Source organism: Rhincodon typus, chromosome 14 (genome assembly GCF_021869965.1).
Source record: "Rhincodon typus isolate 14 chromosome 14, sRhiTyp1.1, whole genome shotgun sequence".
In the NCBI taxonomy this organism is placed as follows: Eukaryota; Metazoa; Chordata; class Chondrichthyes; order Orectolobiformes; family Rhincodontidae; genus Rhincodon; species Rhincodon typus.
The window spans coordinates 44629714-44647358 of record NC_063345.1 but is presented as its reverse complement, the minus strand read 5'-3'; the positions used below and the strand labels follow the sequence as shown (position 1 = coordinate 44647358).

General features: G+C 39.6%; 1 protein-coding gene across 1 annotated transcript in view; it reads left to right on the top strand.

Moving 5' to 3' along the window:
* Positions 1 to 17645, top strand: part of LOC109915885 (ATP-binding cassette sub-family C member 5-like) — a 129239-nt gene that overhangs the window by 65434 nt on the left and 46160 nt on the right. Inside the window, exon 12 of the mRNA XM_048605327.1 lies at positions 9011 to 9082. Coding sequence (XP_048461284.1) covers positions 9011 to 9082 — 72 coding nt within the window. The remainder of the gene's footprint in view (positions 1 to 9010; positions 9083 to 17645) is intronic.

The following is a 17645-nucleotide window of genomic DNA, read 5'->3' as shown; positions in this document are numbered from 1 at the left end:
TTTAAACAGAAAGATGTTAGGACAAACTTTGCCTCAGCAAGTTAAGGTACAGAATGGAGGTTGAAAATTTGTTTGTTTAATCCAGGACTGTTATAGGAAAATATGATTTGTTGATTATTTTGGATTATACTGAAGCATATTATAATGATTTAATTAAGTCAGTGCATTCATAATTGGAGACATGCAAGGACATGATAGCTAGTTTATATATTGTGGGTGGCATGAGGAAAGAAACATTGTTTCTTCCCTCTGCTATCATATAAATAGATATTAGGCAGTATCAATAAACTTCAGCATTTAACAAATGTGGGATTTAATTATGAGATTATTCGATGTCATAATATGAGATTATATCTACAGCAGACCCAAATTTGTAGCAATAATGCATGTCTAGCAGAAGCGATACTACAAGGCTTTTTGAAAGAAAACTGTCAAACAATTGCAATTTTTATGGTAAATCAGTTTTCTTTCATATTAATCTGAACGCATGGATTATTTGGATCTCTTGTTGCTACTACTTTTAACCATGGAGGTACATTGACCTAGCTTAACTGTTGAAAGTTCTAAACTAATTCTCTTATGTTCAATTTGCTTAGTAGCTTCTGAAACAATTGTGATGGTTGCGTTTTCATGGATTTAATAGCTTGCAATTAAAAAAGAGCTATCATTCAATTATGACCATACAAACACACAGATTAGGAGCCCAACAAGCCTGTTCCACCATTCAATAAGATTATGGCTGATGTGTTTGTGTTTTGAATTCCACATTCCCATTTATCCCCGATAATTTTTGATTCCTTCACCTATTAAGAATCTTTCTACCTCTGCCCGGCACGGTGGCTCAGTGGTTAGCATTGCTGCCTCACAGCATTAGGAACTCGGGTTCGATTCCACCCTCGGGCGACTGTCTGTGTGGAGTTTGCACGTTCTCCCCGTGTCTGCGTGGGTTTCCTCCGAGTGCTCCAATTTCCTCCCGCAGTCCAAAGATGTGCAGGCTAGGTGGATTGGCCATGCTAAATTGCCCGTAATGTGCAGGGATATGTAGATTAGGTGGGTTATAGGCAGATGGCTCTGGGTGGGATACCCTGATGGTCAGTGTGGACTTGTTGGGCTGAAGGGTCTGTTCCCACACTGTAGGGATTCTATGATTCTATGAACCCTTACTTCCAGAACTTTCTGAGGCAGAAATGTGCACAGTACTGAGAGAAAAAAAAATTCTCATCTCAGTCATTATATAATTGGATGAATCAAACAGCATTCATTATGATAGAATTCTGTAACATGGGTCCTCTTCGAAACATGTAACCGCGGGTGTAGGTTATTAAGCTCAAACCACTTGTATTAATTTAGGCTGCAGACATGGAAGTTAATCACAACTAATTTCACATGGCAACTGAATTTGATAATCACCAGACTGTAAGCAAGGCAAGAATACAGACATTCTGTCATATAATATAGATTGATAGATTCCTTCCCTAATATATAAGATCAATAATGAATATCACAAATGCTATGTATGTATGTGTTTTCTGGGTACTCATGCAAATTATGAATGAAAAGTTGTCATTATTTAGAAATGTAATGCTTGTTCATTTGATTTGTGATTTTCTAAAGAAGCAGTGGAATTTCTGCAGTTGGTGGGAGGGGAGGCCTGTCATTAGTGAGTGTAATTAGCTTGGATCACAGTCACCTTTTCATTCCTACTGAATTAATCAGGAGATTTGTGCTTTCCATTATTTAGATATCTGAATTATATTATCTCTGAATCTGTGTTGCCTTGAAATAAATTCAGTTCTTTAAGTTGATCTAAGCAGCAATAGTTATATAAGCAAGTAATCATTCAGGTAGCTCATTTCTGGTCCTTGTCCAAGAACACTATGCGCTGTAATTTGTTTCTGTCGTGCCATCTGTAGCTGTGCTCTGAAGGCCTTCCGCCACATTACCCATGTGAAGGCCATGTTGCTGGAAGTTTCCTGCACAGTCAGCATGATATTAAATGCTGAAGAAGGATACTGCAGATGTGTTGCCCCTGTTTGCTGGAACACTGAATGTATGTTATCCATACCTATGTAACCACTCAAGAGAAAGCCAGTGCAGAAAGGCTAGATGGGTCCTGAATTAAGGCAATTTAAAAGACCACTTAGCTACAGCTATCTAAAGAACCACTCAAGTAGTTGCCGAAGATGTGTTTTTGACTTCCATGTGCTTAGGCAGCATTGTTGGAAGCAATTGTGTGTTGTTCGAGGTGTGATGAGGCAGTTGATTATAGTCAGGGAAGAGATTAGAGAATTAGACCCAGGAATTGTTACAGATCTTGCAGTATCTTTTAATCTGTAAGGTGATGAACAGATATAATTTTGGTGGCAGAGAGAAGAAGGCTAAATCTCTGTGAGAAAGGAGGAGCAGGAGGGCCCTCAATTGAAGGCCCTACTCATGACAGGTTTTCCATGATCAGTACTTGTTCATTTATATGAACCAAAAACAATGCAGGAGCAAGCACAGGTGCCACACAAGTCCCCAGTTGCACTTTCAATGGAACTGGTAATGAAAAATCTCAATCAACATCAGTACCACAGGAGTATGCGAGACAACAAGGTGCAGGGCTGGATGAACACAGCAGGCCAAGCAGCATCATAGGAGCAGAAAGGCTGACGTTTCGGGCCTAGACCCTTCATCAGAAGTATGCTGCCTCCAAAACCATGCAGCTACAGATCTCCCTTCAGAAGACGACAACTAGTGATGTGTCCCTAGTCATGCAATGTCTGTTACTGAATTATCTTTCATTCATTTGTGTGCAGTTGCAACCCATCCATAGATTTTCTTGTGGCACATTGCTTGGCAGGGCATCTGACCTTGGTGTTGCATACTTGCCTGCCAACAGCTATAGTCTTCTGAGGCTCCAGCAGGTGGTCCGGAGGCTGTGTAGTCTCCTTCAGCCTGTACTTGGGAGAACATGGTTCTCCTGATTGCTGTGAATGCTTGAGCATTTACATTTCTGCTTGCAAAACACGAGAGACGTGGTGAATATCTTACAATCTGATGTTCACAAAGGCGTTTGGGGAGGTGTTGAAAGACATTGGCAAGGTGATAGGACTCCTTCCACTTCTCCCTAATGGGGCTAGCAGAATGAAGAAACACATGGATTTACCAGAATAGCAAAATTAATAAGCAGTGCTGCGGGGCACATTGACTGCATGCAAATATCTCTGGAGGCATTTTATTGTCAACGAGTGAAATACAAAAACTATAAGAGCTACCACTCCATAAATATGCGATTGGTGTGTGACAAACCAAACATTCACATTGCTGAATGCTTACTATCCTGGCATTCTTGGAGCACGTGCATCATTTGTAAGGCTGGAGTTAATGACCATCTCTAATTGTGCTTGAGGAGGTACAGGTGAGCCATTTTCTTGAACTGTTGTGGTTCATGTGGTGTAGGTAAATGCATAATGCTGTTGGAGAGGAATTCCAACATTTTCATCCAGTAACGTAGAATGAATGATAATATAGTCAGGATGGTGTGTGATTTAGTGGCAAAATTGCAGATTTTGGTGCAGTCCTGTGGTTTTAGGTGTTGGAAGACATGGATATGAATGATGCTGTTGAAGGAGCATTGGTGAATTGTTGCTTTGCATGTTGTAGATGGCAAACAGTGAACATTGGTGATACAGAGAAGTTTGAGGTTGTACATGGACTGACAATCGAATGGGTAAAAGAACAGAATGAAGAATACAGTGTTACAGCTACAAAGAAGGTGTAGAGAAAGATCAACTGTAATGTATGAGAGGTCTGTTCATAAGTTGAACAGTGGGGAAGACATTGTTTGTGAATCTGTTGGTATGTGTTTTCAAACTTTTGTATCTTCTGCCCAATGGAAGAGGGTAGAAGAGAGTATTACCGGAGTTGGAGAGGTCTTTGATTACATTGGTGATTTTCCCGAAAAAATGGGAAGTATAGACAGAGTCAATGAAAGGAAAGCTGATTTCCATGATGGCTGGGCTGTGATCACAACTCTATAATTTCCTGTGGTCTTGGGGGGAGCAGTGATAAATCTGGATAGGAAGCTTTCTATGGCGCATCTCTAAAAATTGTTAAGAGTCATTGTGGACACGCTGAATGTCCTTAGCCTTCTGAGGAAGCAGAGGCATTGGTGTGCTTTCTTGACTGTAACAGCGACGTGGATAGACCAGAACAGATTGTTGGCGAACTTGCAGCTCTTGAAAATCTCCACCTCAGCACAATTGATTTAGACAGGGATGTGTACATTCTACTCCCTGAAGCTGATGACCAATTCCTTCAGCTCCTATATTCACGGGAGTTTAGAAGAATGAAGGTGGATTTCATAGAAACTTGTACATTTTTTACAGGACTACACAGTGTAAATGCAGAAAAGATGTTCCCAATGAGCAGAGAGTCCAGAACCAGGGGTCATAGTTTAAGGATACAGGGTAGGCCATTTAAGACTGAAATGGGGAGAACTTGCTTAATCTGCAAACACTCACTGCAGGTATACCTGTCCAGAATTGCAATGCTCTCCCTGAACTCCCACATGTTTCAGTTTTGTCACAGCATCTGCCCTGCAGTACCTGCTGCTGCTTAGTAATTCAGATAGTTAATTTGTTGATTATTTATTTATTCAGCAAAGGCACACCTCAGTTCTATCATTTGGGGGTAAAAGAAAAATGCCCATCAGCCATTGGAGTTTAAACAGAAAACGGTTGACACCAAAACATTGAATGTTTTCAAGATGGAATTAAATATAGTTCTAGGTCTAAAGGGACCAAAGGATATAGGGAGAAAGTGAGAGAGCAGAGCATTGAGTTAGATGATCAGCAATGGGCAGTGCAAACATTAAGGGCTGAATGGCCTATTCCTGTTCCTATTTTCTATGTTTTGATAATGTGCCTGCCATAGCTGAGTAGTTGGGGGTGAATTGTGTCAGAGAAAGGTGAGTGTAATGTTGACAGCATTATTGGATTTGTAAGTGTGTGGTGCTCTCTGTCCATATTAGGCGTTACTCTTTAGTGTCAGGAAGTGCTGCTCATTGATTGATGAGTCTGAGGTTTATTGAACAGAGTGAGAACTTGTTGATATGGTGGGCATAGCATGAATTGTGAGAATTCATTCACCTTTACCTCCTGTGTGAAATGAGATTTTGGTAGAGAGAGAGAGGAAATGCACCCTCTTTTCAATTAACCTCCAGTGGCTGGTAAGTGTTTTCCTTTAGCCCCTAAACCAGAGACTTGTAATGTGCCTTTGCTAAATAAATAACTAATCAACAAATAAATATGTGAATTTCTAAGTAGCAGCAGGGATTGCAGGGCAGACTGTGTGACAAAACTGAAACGTGGGAGTTTATGGAGAACATTGAAGTTCTGGACAGCTATATCTGGCGTGAGCTTTTGCAGATTAAGCAAGTTCAGCTCCGAGTTGTAGAGCTGAGGTTGAACTGCAGACATTGTGAGGCATTGGGAAGGAGGAGAATCAGCTGGACATTTTGTTACATCCTTTTGCTTAAGTAGTATTTTAGAGTTGATTATTGGTCAGAGACAGGACGGTATGAATGCCAGTCAGGCAGATATTGGGATTATGGGTAAAGTTATAGAGAAGCCTTGATCCTTAACTTTTAGATCAACAAATACAATGTATTTGCTGCCTGTGATGTATGAGAAAAATGGCTGCATGGGAAACTGAGCATGGCACCATGGTAGAGAATGTTATTCAAGTGGAGAAAGTGAAAACCAAAGAGGTGATGTTGGAGGACGTAATCACTAGAAGAAAGATGGAGATCTCTGCAGCAGCAGTGAGGGTTGTAAAGATTATATTGCTGGACCAGTGCCACAGTTAAAGACGTCTCTTTGTAATTGGATATGAACTTGAACTTCCCACAAATATGTAGGAAACAAAGGCATACGTAGAACTATGAATGATATTATACTGACAGAATCTAATAGGAACTAATCTCTAGACTGTTACTTGATCCATGTGCCAATTGGCAAAGGGCCAAGCACATCGGAGAAGTGAATGTGTATTTCAAAGAGTGGTACGTGAAGAAAGAGTTTTTTGTTCTTGGGGCACTGTCATAAGTACTGAGGAAAAGGGATCTGTTCTGTTCTCCATTTAATGAGGCCAAACAAAGAGCCGTGAATGGAGATTGTGGCTGAAAGGGGAACAGAGGGATCAAGTAAGTGAGATTTTAAAAGTTAACAAACAATTTTAGGGAACAGAGGCCTATAACAATTTGAAGAAAGATGGCCAGATTGGGCCAAGAGGGGCAGAGAGTTTAACAATTATGGTGCATCTGAGAATTGGTTCTATGCAAATAATAGAAATATAAAGTAATAGTGAATACGTGACACTTTCATAACAAGTGAGACAAACTAATGACATTAATAAAGATAAATGGATTTGATATAATCACCATCATAAAAATATGAGACTGGACTTTACAATCCACCCGCAGACAGAGAAATAGGAACAAATCTTTTTAGATCTAGTGCCGTTTACTAGGGCAGAATTCATCAGTTATATTATGAAAGATCTGCTGGGAAAAGTGATCATATTACAATTTAATTCCATTATCAAGTTTGAGAGTGATATACTCAAGCCCAAAACATGTATCTTGAAGCTAATTACTGAAGTATCAGGGAGAGTAGATAAGGTTGATTAGGTTGAATGAAATGATGGTAAATAAACAATGGGACACATTACATTAATGATTCAAAACATATATCCCATATGAGAAACAAAAACCTTGTGAGAAAGATCTATTTGTGGCCCCACTAGCATATTTGAGGTTAATATTAGTCTCAAAGAAGAAATTTATAATGTTGCAAAGAATAGTCGTCAGCCACAGGAATAAGAGAACAGTTGCTAATAGGAGAAAAATAATTATGAAAGTAGATTCACCAAGAATGCAAAATGTTTTGCCTGTATGTTTTAAAAAAGGGGTAGTTAAAGCAAACATTGAAGCTTAGAGACAGAGACTGGATTAATTATCACGGAAAATGAGGAATGAGTTATTTTCAAGTTGACAGCTGTGATTAGTGGAGTACTGCGAGCATCAAGATTTGGAATTAAACCATTCACAATTGAATTTAATGACTCAGTCAAAGACATCTAGAGTAATGTATCCAGTTTTGTTTGTGATACAAAGCTAGGCAGGAATGTATACAGTGAAGAAGCATAAAGAAGCTGCAAAGAATCACAGAAGGTTACAGCACAGGAGGCCATTTGTACCATTTTATCTGTGCTGGCCTTCTGAAGGAACAATTCACCTAGTACCACTCTCCTGCCTTTTTCCCATAGCCAAGTACATTCTACCTTTTCAGATAACAATCTAATTCCCTTTTAAATACATCAAATGATCCTTCACCACACTCTTAAGCAGTACATTCCAGATCCTAACCAATTTCTGTGTGAAAATGTTTTTTCTTCAGTTCACCTTTGCTTGCTTTATCAGTTACTTTAGACATGTCCCATCTGATTCTCAATCCTTCACTAATGAGAAACATTTCTCCCCATCTACCCCCTCTAGAATTCTTCAAGATTTTGAATACCTCTGTGAAGTCTGCTCTCAACTTTCTTTTATCCATGGTGAACAATAATGACTACTTCAATCTTTCTGTATAACTGAAACTTCATCTGTTCTTGTGATTCTTCTCTACAGCCTCAATAACGTCTTCACGTTCTTCCTAAAGAGTATTGGTTACCCAGAGAGAAACAGTCAAGTTGTTAGATTTCTGAGAGTCACTTGACAAGACGTCACATCAAAACTACACAAAATCAGAGCCCTGTTCTGGGGCATAAAACGTGAGCACAGAGTACTCATAACCTAAAGAGAAACACAGAGTGGAGCCAGTGATGCGGATCTTAAATATCTACAATTTATATCAATCAGTCGGAGGAAGGGACTGAATATAAGGTTACTAAGTTTGCTGGTGACACAGATAGGTCTGAACGTAAGTTGTGAAGATGGCGTAAGGAGTCTGGAAAGGAATATAGATGTCTTAAGTGAGTGGGTGAAGGTTTGACACATAAGGTATAATGGGGGAAAGTCTCAACCTGCCAAATTGGCTGGAAGAACAGAAAAGCAGTATGTCATTTAAATGGAACAAGATTGCAGAACTCAGATGTATAGAGATGTCTTGATACATAAATCACAATCCTATCAGTCATATTCATATCTTTATTAAATGGTGGAGCAGGTTCAAGGTGCTAAATGGCCTATCCCTGTTCTTATTTCCCTGTTCATATGTTGATACAGCAAAGTTTAATTAGATTGATTCCTAAGATGAGAGTATTGTGAAAGGGTTGGCTTATGATGAAAAGCTATGTATATTAGGTGATAAAAGGATATAAGATCAAAGGATATAAGGATGGGAAAAGGTGTAAAAAGCTCGGCAGATCAGGCAGCATTCTCGGAGAAAAACAGAATTAACGTGTTAGGGTGATGACCTTTGTTCAGAACATATTCTGATGAAAGATCATCGACGTGAAATATGAAATGAGATACATTATTCCCAGTTTTATCTACGTAGATGCAGGCAGGTTGCTAATTGTGACCCCATGTACAAAAATCAGCTGTAACCAAATTTGAGCCCACTTACCACCAATCCCGTGAAGGGATTTTCTGGGAAGGCTATAGTGGGGAAGACATTGCGGATGAGCTTCTCACCACTCCTGAACTCCGCCCAGCCGTCTTGAAATTGAAGCTGGGCTAGAAAAGGTCTGTAAGAGGTCATGGCTGGACCACTTAAGGACCTCAGTTGGGCTGCTTATGGGCCAGTAGAAGCGTCACATATCCCATAGTCAAATTATAGACAGGTTGGGCAGGTGGAACACTGCTGGGAAGTCAACTGAAGAACTTTATGGGCCTTCAAATCTTACAGTAGGCAGCCATAAAATTCTGCTTGTCCTTTCCTGTTAGCACCTTAAGAATCTGAATATGTTTTCATTTAATAGATTGTAGTCAATTGTAATCCTTGTTCTCTCTTTTATTTTCTAGGGTAAACTGGTGGGAATTTGTGGCAGCGTGGGAAGTGGAAAAAGCTCCCTGATATCAGCTATCTTGGGCCAGGTAAGAGCTGGCCGTACTTGAGATAATATAATTTATTTATTTTCTAATCCAAGCCTCAAATATTTACTCTTGCTACACTGAATTTAAAAAGTGACCTTATTTTTTGGTGGTGTGTTTTACAGTTAAAAAATTACAGGTACATTTTGGGCCACACTTTTAAGAATAAGGTTTATGTAAACTTAAAATAGATTATGTTGTAAATAATATTAAGAAATGGAAAGAGTCTTTAATTGTTGAAGAAGTAGTGACGTATTGGAGAGCACGATGAAACAAATAGAACAAAGTTAATAGTAGGAATTGCTTACATTTCTGTAACACTTCTTCCCACTTGTGGAATGTTTTCACATCTTGCTAACCTAATGTAGCCACGATCAAAGCTTTCAGTGAATATTCAATGTTGTGTGATTTCACAGTTAAATATCTGTCCCATGTTCAGTTACGGTATGATCGGCTAGAGAACACATGGTTATCTTTCAGATACTGTTTTTATCATTAAAACCACATGATTAATAATTGGATTCTCAGTTCTAATTTGGAGAGCATTAAATCCAACCATTAGAAGGGGTTGTTGTTTCAAAGTTATTTGGAAACACACTGATCCTGATACATCAGAAGATACTCAGTTTCTCTTTCCAATAGTTTATGACTTTCTTGTATTTGTAGCACTGTAAACGGAAAGGGACGCCAAGGAATATGCCAAATAAATCACTTTCTCCTGATATATTGGAAACAGTTATTTCACCTGTCGTATTCTGAACACATCCCATTTTCTGCATTAATATAAAACAAAGAACTGTGGTTGCTGAAGATCTGAAACAAAAACAGAAATTACCAGAGAAACTTGGAGAAACTGCCTTCTGAACAAGGGTCACTGAACTCAAAGCATTAACTTTGTTTTCTGTCCGCAGATGCTGTCAAAACTGCCTAGATTTGCCAGTAATTTCTGTTTGTGTTCCATTTCCTACTTTGTTCTTTCTTAAATTATCTTGTTTGAGTTGAATTCAATGTTCTATATTGCAGGCCTGTGGTATTAGGTGAAAATAATCTTTGAATGCATTGAAGAGGGATTTAATTTAAAGAAAAGTAATATTAAAATAATTAATATTTCCTCTAAATTGACCTAAATGAAAAAATGACCTGGATAGGCAAACTAGACTTCCCCAATCCACATGCTTTAACTCTTGAACATTGAACCTCTGTAAGTCTCATTTTGTGATGACTAAATTGTGGGTCGAAAACCTTCCACTCCATCAGGAGTTTGTTCTATGAAAATTGCACACGTAAGAATTTAGTTAGCTTAATATATTTTCTTTTGTAAAGTCAATCTAGTTTGATTTGAAATACAAACAGGATATTTTGAAGCATGCAATATCAGCTTTTACTACCTTGCAGAAAACTGCAGCTGTTTTATTTTTGCCTTTGAAAAAACATCAATAAATTGTGACTCGTAAGAAGAAGACAGTTTAGAGGATTTAACATTTTAAAATACAAAATGAAACCAAGAAAAATTTTTAAAAATTGGCAAAAAGCATTATCAAGTAGAATGAGTCAAATAATTAAAATGAAAAGATGGATTAATAATGTGGATAAATGTAAGGGAAGTATGAATTTGCACAACAGTTGAAAGCATGAGGAAATACACACAATATTTAGAAGCCGAAAGCAACACTGGAGATTACAAAAATATCTTGTCTTCCACCCACAACCATGGAACCCTTCCCAACCCCTAGGTTTTTAGGGATAACTGTAGTCAAAGGTGATCAAATAATCTCTGGAGCCTGATGGCAGATTTGATGTTTTACCTATGAAAAGCAATTGTGTGATCATGTCTCTGAGGGTCAATAAGTTGAATAGTATGCAAGGTAACATAATTGAAATGGATCATGAAAGAAGCAGCCATGATGGGCCAGTTTTCTTTCCTTGTCCTCTGCTTCATTAGGCTCTGTGTCTGCTGATGCACAGAATGAGGAGCAGAGGCAATTTGAACTGTCTCCACCATCTAATAGGATCGTGGCTGATCTGATTGTAATGTCAAATCCACATTCCTGCCTACCCCTGATAACCTTTCACCCACATGCTTACAAATAATTATCCAATTTTATCTTAAAAATATTCAAAGACTCGCTTTGACCGGCTTCTCAGGAAGAGAGTTTCAAAGACTCATGATCCTTTGTGAGAAAAGAATTTCCCTTATTTTTGTTTTGAATAGGTGACCTCTTATTTTTAAGCAGTAACCTCTTGTTCTCGATTCTTCGATAAGAGGAAACATCATCTCCACATCTACCCTGTTAAGACCCCTCAGGATCTTTTATCTTTTAATCAAGTAACCTCTTAGTTATCTAAACTCCAGAAGGCTCAAGTCTAGCCTGTGCAACCCTTATTCATAACACATCGCACTTATTTCAGGTATTAGTAACTAAATCTTCACCGAACATCTTGCAATACATTTACATTGTTCCTTAAATAAGAATGGCCTTTCTGTACTGTAAATTCTATGATTCTATAAGGTGACCAGTACCATACACAATAAAAAGATGAGCTATCATTGGTGTCTTATATACATTAAGCATAATCTTGCTATTTCTGCATTGAATTCTTTCTCAATATATGATAACATTCTGTTAGCTTTCCTAATTACCTGCTGTACCTGCATACTAAAAATCTTTTGCAACTCATGAACTAGGATGCTGAGATCCCTCTGCATCACAGAACTGTGTAATCACTCAACATTTTGTTAATGTAATTCTTTCTTAATTTTTCTGCCAAAATGGACAATTTCACATTTTCCCACATTGTGTTCTATTTGCCAGGCCTTTGCCCACTCATTTATCGTATTTATATATTCTACTAGCTTCCTTTCATCCTCTTTACTACTTGCTTTCCTATTTTGTGACATCAGCAAATTTGACAACTGTACCTTTCATCCCGTTACCCACGTTATTTATATAAATTGCAAACAGTTGAGGTCATAACAGTGATCCCTGTGGTAAAGCACGCATTATACCTTGTCAACCAGAAAATGACTCATTTATGCTGACTCTTCCGTTTCCTGTTAGCTTGCCAAGTTTCTATCCATGTCAATGTTTTTCCCTCTACACTGTGAGCTCTTATTTCCCCAATAATCAAAGGCAATCAGTCCAGTATTCTGGAAATCTAAGTACAGTACGTTCTCCAGATCCCCCTTAGCTGTTGCATTTATTATTTCCTCAAAGATTAACAGTAGATTGATTAAACATTGTTTCCCTTTCACAAAACCATATTGATTCTGCCCAATTACATTCAACTAATCTAAGTGCCCTATTATAAGTTCTTTAATAATTGTTTTCAACATTTTCCTTATGACAGATGCAAAGCTATTTAGCTTGTAGTTTCCTGTTTTCTGTCTCCCTCCCTTTTTGAACAAAATTGCATTTACCATCTCCCAATCTAGTGGAATCCACCCCAAGTCGAGGAAGTTCCTTAAAACCAAAGCATCAACTACCTCATTAGCCAAAAAATAAGTATATATAAATGGGTATTTGGTTCATTGGCTGGATATGATGAGTGAAGTCCTGCAGAGGTCTGTGATGGGGCCTCAAATTTTTTACAATTAACATTTGTGACTTAGCTGGGAGCAAAATGTAACCACTAAATTTGTAGACTACACCGAGATAGATAAGAAAGTATGTTGAGAAGACAGAAGGAATATAGGACAATACGGAAACATGCCCTTCAGCCCACTGTCTGCGCTAACCAAGATGACAAGGTAATGCTGCGGTAAAAGAGACTGCTGCAACAGGAAATTGTAGATGGATATAGATAGGCTAAATGAATGGGCAGAAATCTGAAAGATGGAGTATAATGTGAGAAAATATGAAGTTGTTGACTTCGGCAGATGGTGAATGAGTGCCAATCAAAAGGGCTACTTGGACCTGGATGCTTTGAGCTTTTTGAGGGTTGTTTGAGCTATATTCAATTTGGCAATTGGACAGTATTCTATTACACTCCTGACTTATGCTTTGAAGATGGTTCACAGGTGTTTAGGAATCAAAGGATGAGTTGCTTACCACAAAACTCCCAATCTTTAACAAGCACTAATTGTCATAGTATTTATACAGTTATTGAATTTCTGATGAAGGGTAAGCCCTCACAATGGTGGGTAAATTCAGCAATGGCACTGTAGGACCATTTTTCCCGACCCAGGATAAAGATTCAGGAGGCAGACAGGATTCAGGCGAGTGGAAGATGTTTGTTCAAGCAGAAACCGGTTTATGCAGGGAGAGGGCCAAAGGATCTTCCCCGAACCGGGCTTTGGAAGATAGATCAGTGGCACGCCCTCTGCTTTTACAAAGAAATACAGCATTTTTATACATTTTGTGCTCCAGTAATCAAATACAAAGTAGTCATTGTCCTTCCCCTTAATTCAAACATCCAGTCCTGTGGGACACCTAATCAGAGATGAGCACATCTATGGACCACCCCAGGTTCCCATGATCGTATTGTATTAGCTAGACATTGTAATCTCTAGGCCTTGGTATCTTCCTATGCATCCTATTCATTCACATTCCAAAAGTTTAATGACTATACTCCTTCAGGTCTTTCTCAGGCTTGTTTATCTGTAAGGACAGCTCAAATTCTATTACCCTTTGTATTTTGGTGCTGTCTTTCATCGCATTCAGTTACTCCTTTTATTTTTACAATGTCCCAATTGCATAATGTAAAAATAAAAAGTCAGTTAGTTTTAACTAATTTCTATAAGGTTAGCTTGTGTTATGAAGTTAATTATAAGTGTAACATTACACAACTACTTCTACTGCCAGCATTTTGTAATTTATGGGTTGTGAGCAATCTACCTTGTTCAGGGCATAAGAGAAGGTGTCTTGAATCATAGAATCATAGAATCCCTACAGTGTGGAAACAGGCCCCTCGGCCCAACAAGTCCACACCAACCCTCAGAGCATCCCACCTAGACCCATTCCGCTATGACCCACCTAATCTACACATCCCTGATTTAGCACGGCCAATCCACCTAGCCTGCACATCTTTGAACTGTGGAGGAAACCTTAGCAGACACAGGGAGAATGTGCAAACTCCACACAGACAGTCGCCCAAGGATAGAATCGAACCCGGGTCCGTGGTGCTGTGAGGCAGCAGTGCTAACCACGTACCGTCCGTCTTCTGAGGCTAGTTAATCTTGATATCTAAGCTTAAATTTCATTTAAGGCTTGTATTATATCCTTATGTATTGAAACCAACTTCTATGCTTAGAGCATTTTTAACTAGAAACAATTTAATATTGCTGGAAGCTTCAAAGAGACAACTATTTACTACAGAAAAAATTTAGCTGTTATCCTTGCAGCTGCTTGAAGACCTAATCTAGCACCTGACATTATTCATTTATTGGGATAATCATCCTTTCATTAATAAAGCTGGAATTGGTCATTTATCTGTCCTAAAGTATCCTTTTATCAGAACTGTCTCAGATGAGAACGTACAGCGTTCTTTTACTGACCTTCTGGTAATTCTGTTCAAAGGTACCATATTATTTCACTGTGTGAGCAGGCTGCTTGGTTTTGCTTAGCTTCTGTCTGCCATCTTGTAAGCAGGCATGGGCCAGTTAGTCTGTTCAGGTACAAGTCACCTTACATGCCCAGATACAGGCACTACCATGGAACTCTTTTGGGAGGTTATTGTATTCTCTTTTGTTGGAGCTGTTCATTGCATGGATCTTGCATGGCACAAATGTTACTTGCCACTTACTAATGCAAGCTTGAGAGTTCTCCGGTTACTGCTAATTGCAACTCCGACTGCTTCATTATCTAAGGAGCTGTCAATTGGTGCTGAACGTACTGTTCGGTCAGCGAACATTCTCACTTCTGAGAAGATTGGCCTCCAGTAGCCACATAGACATGCTTTGTGCTAAGTTTAACCCTATCAATGAATAGATTTTTCCCTGTTTACACCTTTTTACATAATACCTGTCTATGAAATGATGATTTGTTTGGAACTTTAAAAAACTATCCATAATGTGTTTTCTTTCGCAAAAGTATTACCTTCATGGAGTGTTGACCTGCTTGCTACTCAAAATATACTTTAATGTGGAAATAACAATCAAATAATACATTTGAGCTTTCATAAAATACTCGCCGAGCTGGTTTCTTGTTTCGTAGACGTTTCATTACCATGCTTGGTAACATCCTCAGTGCACCCTCCGATAAAGCGTCGGTGTGTTTTCCCGCCTGGTTTTTAAACTCTGGGGTCCGTTGAGATGGATTGCCTCACTTCCGGTTTTCCTTCATAGTGGAATGTATATGGAGTCGAGTTCAATGTGTTTATTAATAGCATGCTTCATGGAGTGCCATGCTTCTAGGAATTCTCGTGCGTGTCTCTGCCTAGCCTGTCCCATGATCTTGGTGTTGTCCCAGTCGAAGTGGTGGTTCTCCTTGTCCATGTGGATTGAAATGAGTGAGTAATGGTCGTGTCTTTTTGGAGCCAGTTGGTGTTCATGTACTCTTGTTGTTAGTTTCCTTCATGTTTGTCCGATGTAGTGTTTCTCGCAGTCTTTTCAGGGGATCTTGTAGATGACATTGGTCCTGTCCATGGCGGGGAGTGGCTCCTTAGTTTGGGTGAGCAGTTGTTGTAGGGTTGATGTGGGCTTGTGTGTCACTTCTGATGCCCAGCTGTTGTAGGAGTCTTGTGGTGAGTTCTGACGTATTTCTGATATAGGGTAGTGTGATGAGTTTTTAGGGGTGTGTAGTCTCTTTCTGATGCTGTTCGTGTAGGCATCTTCTGACCCAATTCTTTGGATATCCATTATCCTTGAAAACCTGGAAGAGGTATTCTTCTTCCCGTTGGCATAGTTCCGTGTTGCTGCAGTTTGTTGTTGCCCTTTTAAATAGTGTTCACACGCAGCTTCATTTGTGTGTGCTGGGATGGCTACTATTGAAGTTCAGTACCTGGTCTGTGTGTGTGGTTTTTCGGTGTACCTTCATTTGCAGTTCCCCATTTGTCTTGCGCTCTACCATGACGTCCAGGAATGGGAGCTGTTTGTTCTTCTCCTTCTGTCTGGTGAATTTTATTCCGGTGAGGGTGTTGTTTATAAGTTTGTGTGTCTCCTCTAATTTGGTCCATTTTTAATGATGACAAAGGTGTCGTCTGCATAGCGTATCCACAGTTTTGGTTGGATTTGCAGAAGGGCAGTCCTTTCTAGTCTTTGCATTACTGCTTCTGCTATGAGTCCGGAGATAGGAGATCCCATGGGTGTCCTGTTGATTTGCTCATATGTTCGGCCGTTGAAAGTGAAGTGGGTGGTCAGGCATAGGTCCAATAGTTTGAGCATGTTGTCCTTGGAGATGGTTTCACTGGGGTCGTGCTGTTGTTCTAGTAATGTTGTCATTGTTTCCCTTGCTAGTGGTATGTTTATTGACGTGAATAGGGCAGTGACATCAAACGATATCATGGTCTCTTCGTCCTCTATCTTTATGTCTTTGATGGAGTTGAGGAATTCTTGGGCTGAGTGGATAGAGTGGGGTGACTTGTTGACTGGGTGCCTGAGTCTTCTTTGTAGTTCTTTGGCTAATCCAACCAAACTTCCGCAAATCCAACCAAAACTGTGGATACGCTACGTAGACGACACCTTTGTCATCATTAAATAGACCAAATTAGAGGAGACACACAAACTTATAAACAACACCCCCACCGGAATAAAATTCACCAGAGAGGAGGAGAAGAACCAACAGCTCCCATTCTTGGACGTCATGGTAGAGCACAAGATAAATGGGGAACTGCAAATGAAAGTACACCGAAAAACCACACATACAGACCAGGTACTGAACTTCAACAGTAACCATCCCAGCACACACGAACGAAGCTGCGTGCGAACACTATTTAAAAGGGCAACAACAAACTGCAGCAACACGGAACTATGCCAACGGGAAGAAGAATACCTCTTCCAGGTTTTCAAGGATAATGGATATCCAAAGAATTGGGTCAGAAGATGCCTACACAAACAGCATCAGAAAGAGACTACACGCCCCGACACACTCATCACAGTACCCTATATCAGAAATACGTCAGAACTCACCACAAGACTCCTACAACCGCTGGGCATCAGAAGTGACACACAAGCCCACATCAACCCTACAACAACTGCTCACCCAAACTAAGGAGCCACTCCCCGCCATGGACAGGACCAATGTCATCTACAAGATCCCCTGAAAAGACTGCGAGAAACACTACATCGGACAAACATGAAGGAAACTAACAACAAGAGTACATGAACACCAACTGGCTCCAAAAAGACACGACCATTACTCACTCATTTCAATCCACATGGACAAGGAGAAACACCACTTCGACTGGGACAACACCAAGATCATGGGACAGGCTAGGCAAGCACGAGAATTCCTAGAAGCATGGCACTCCATGAAGTATGCTATTAATAAATACATTGAACTCGACTCCATATACATTCCACTATGAAGGAAAACCGGAAGTGAGGCAATCCATCTCAACGGACCCCAGAGTTTAAAAACCAGGCGGGAAAACACACCGACGCTTCATCGGAGGGTGCACTGAGGATGTT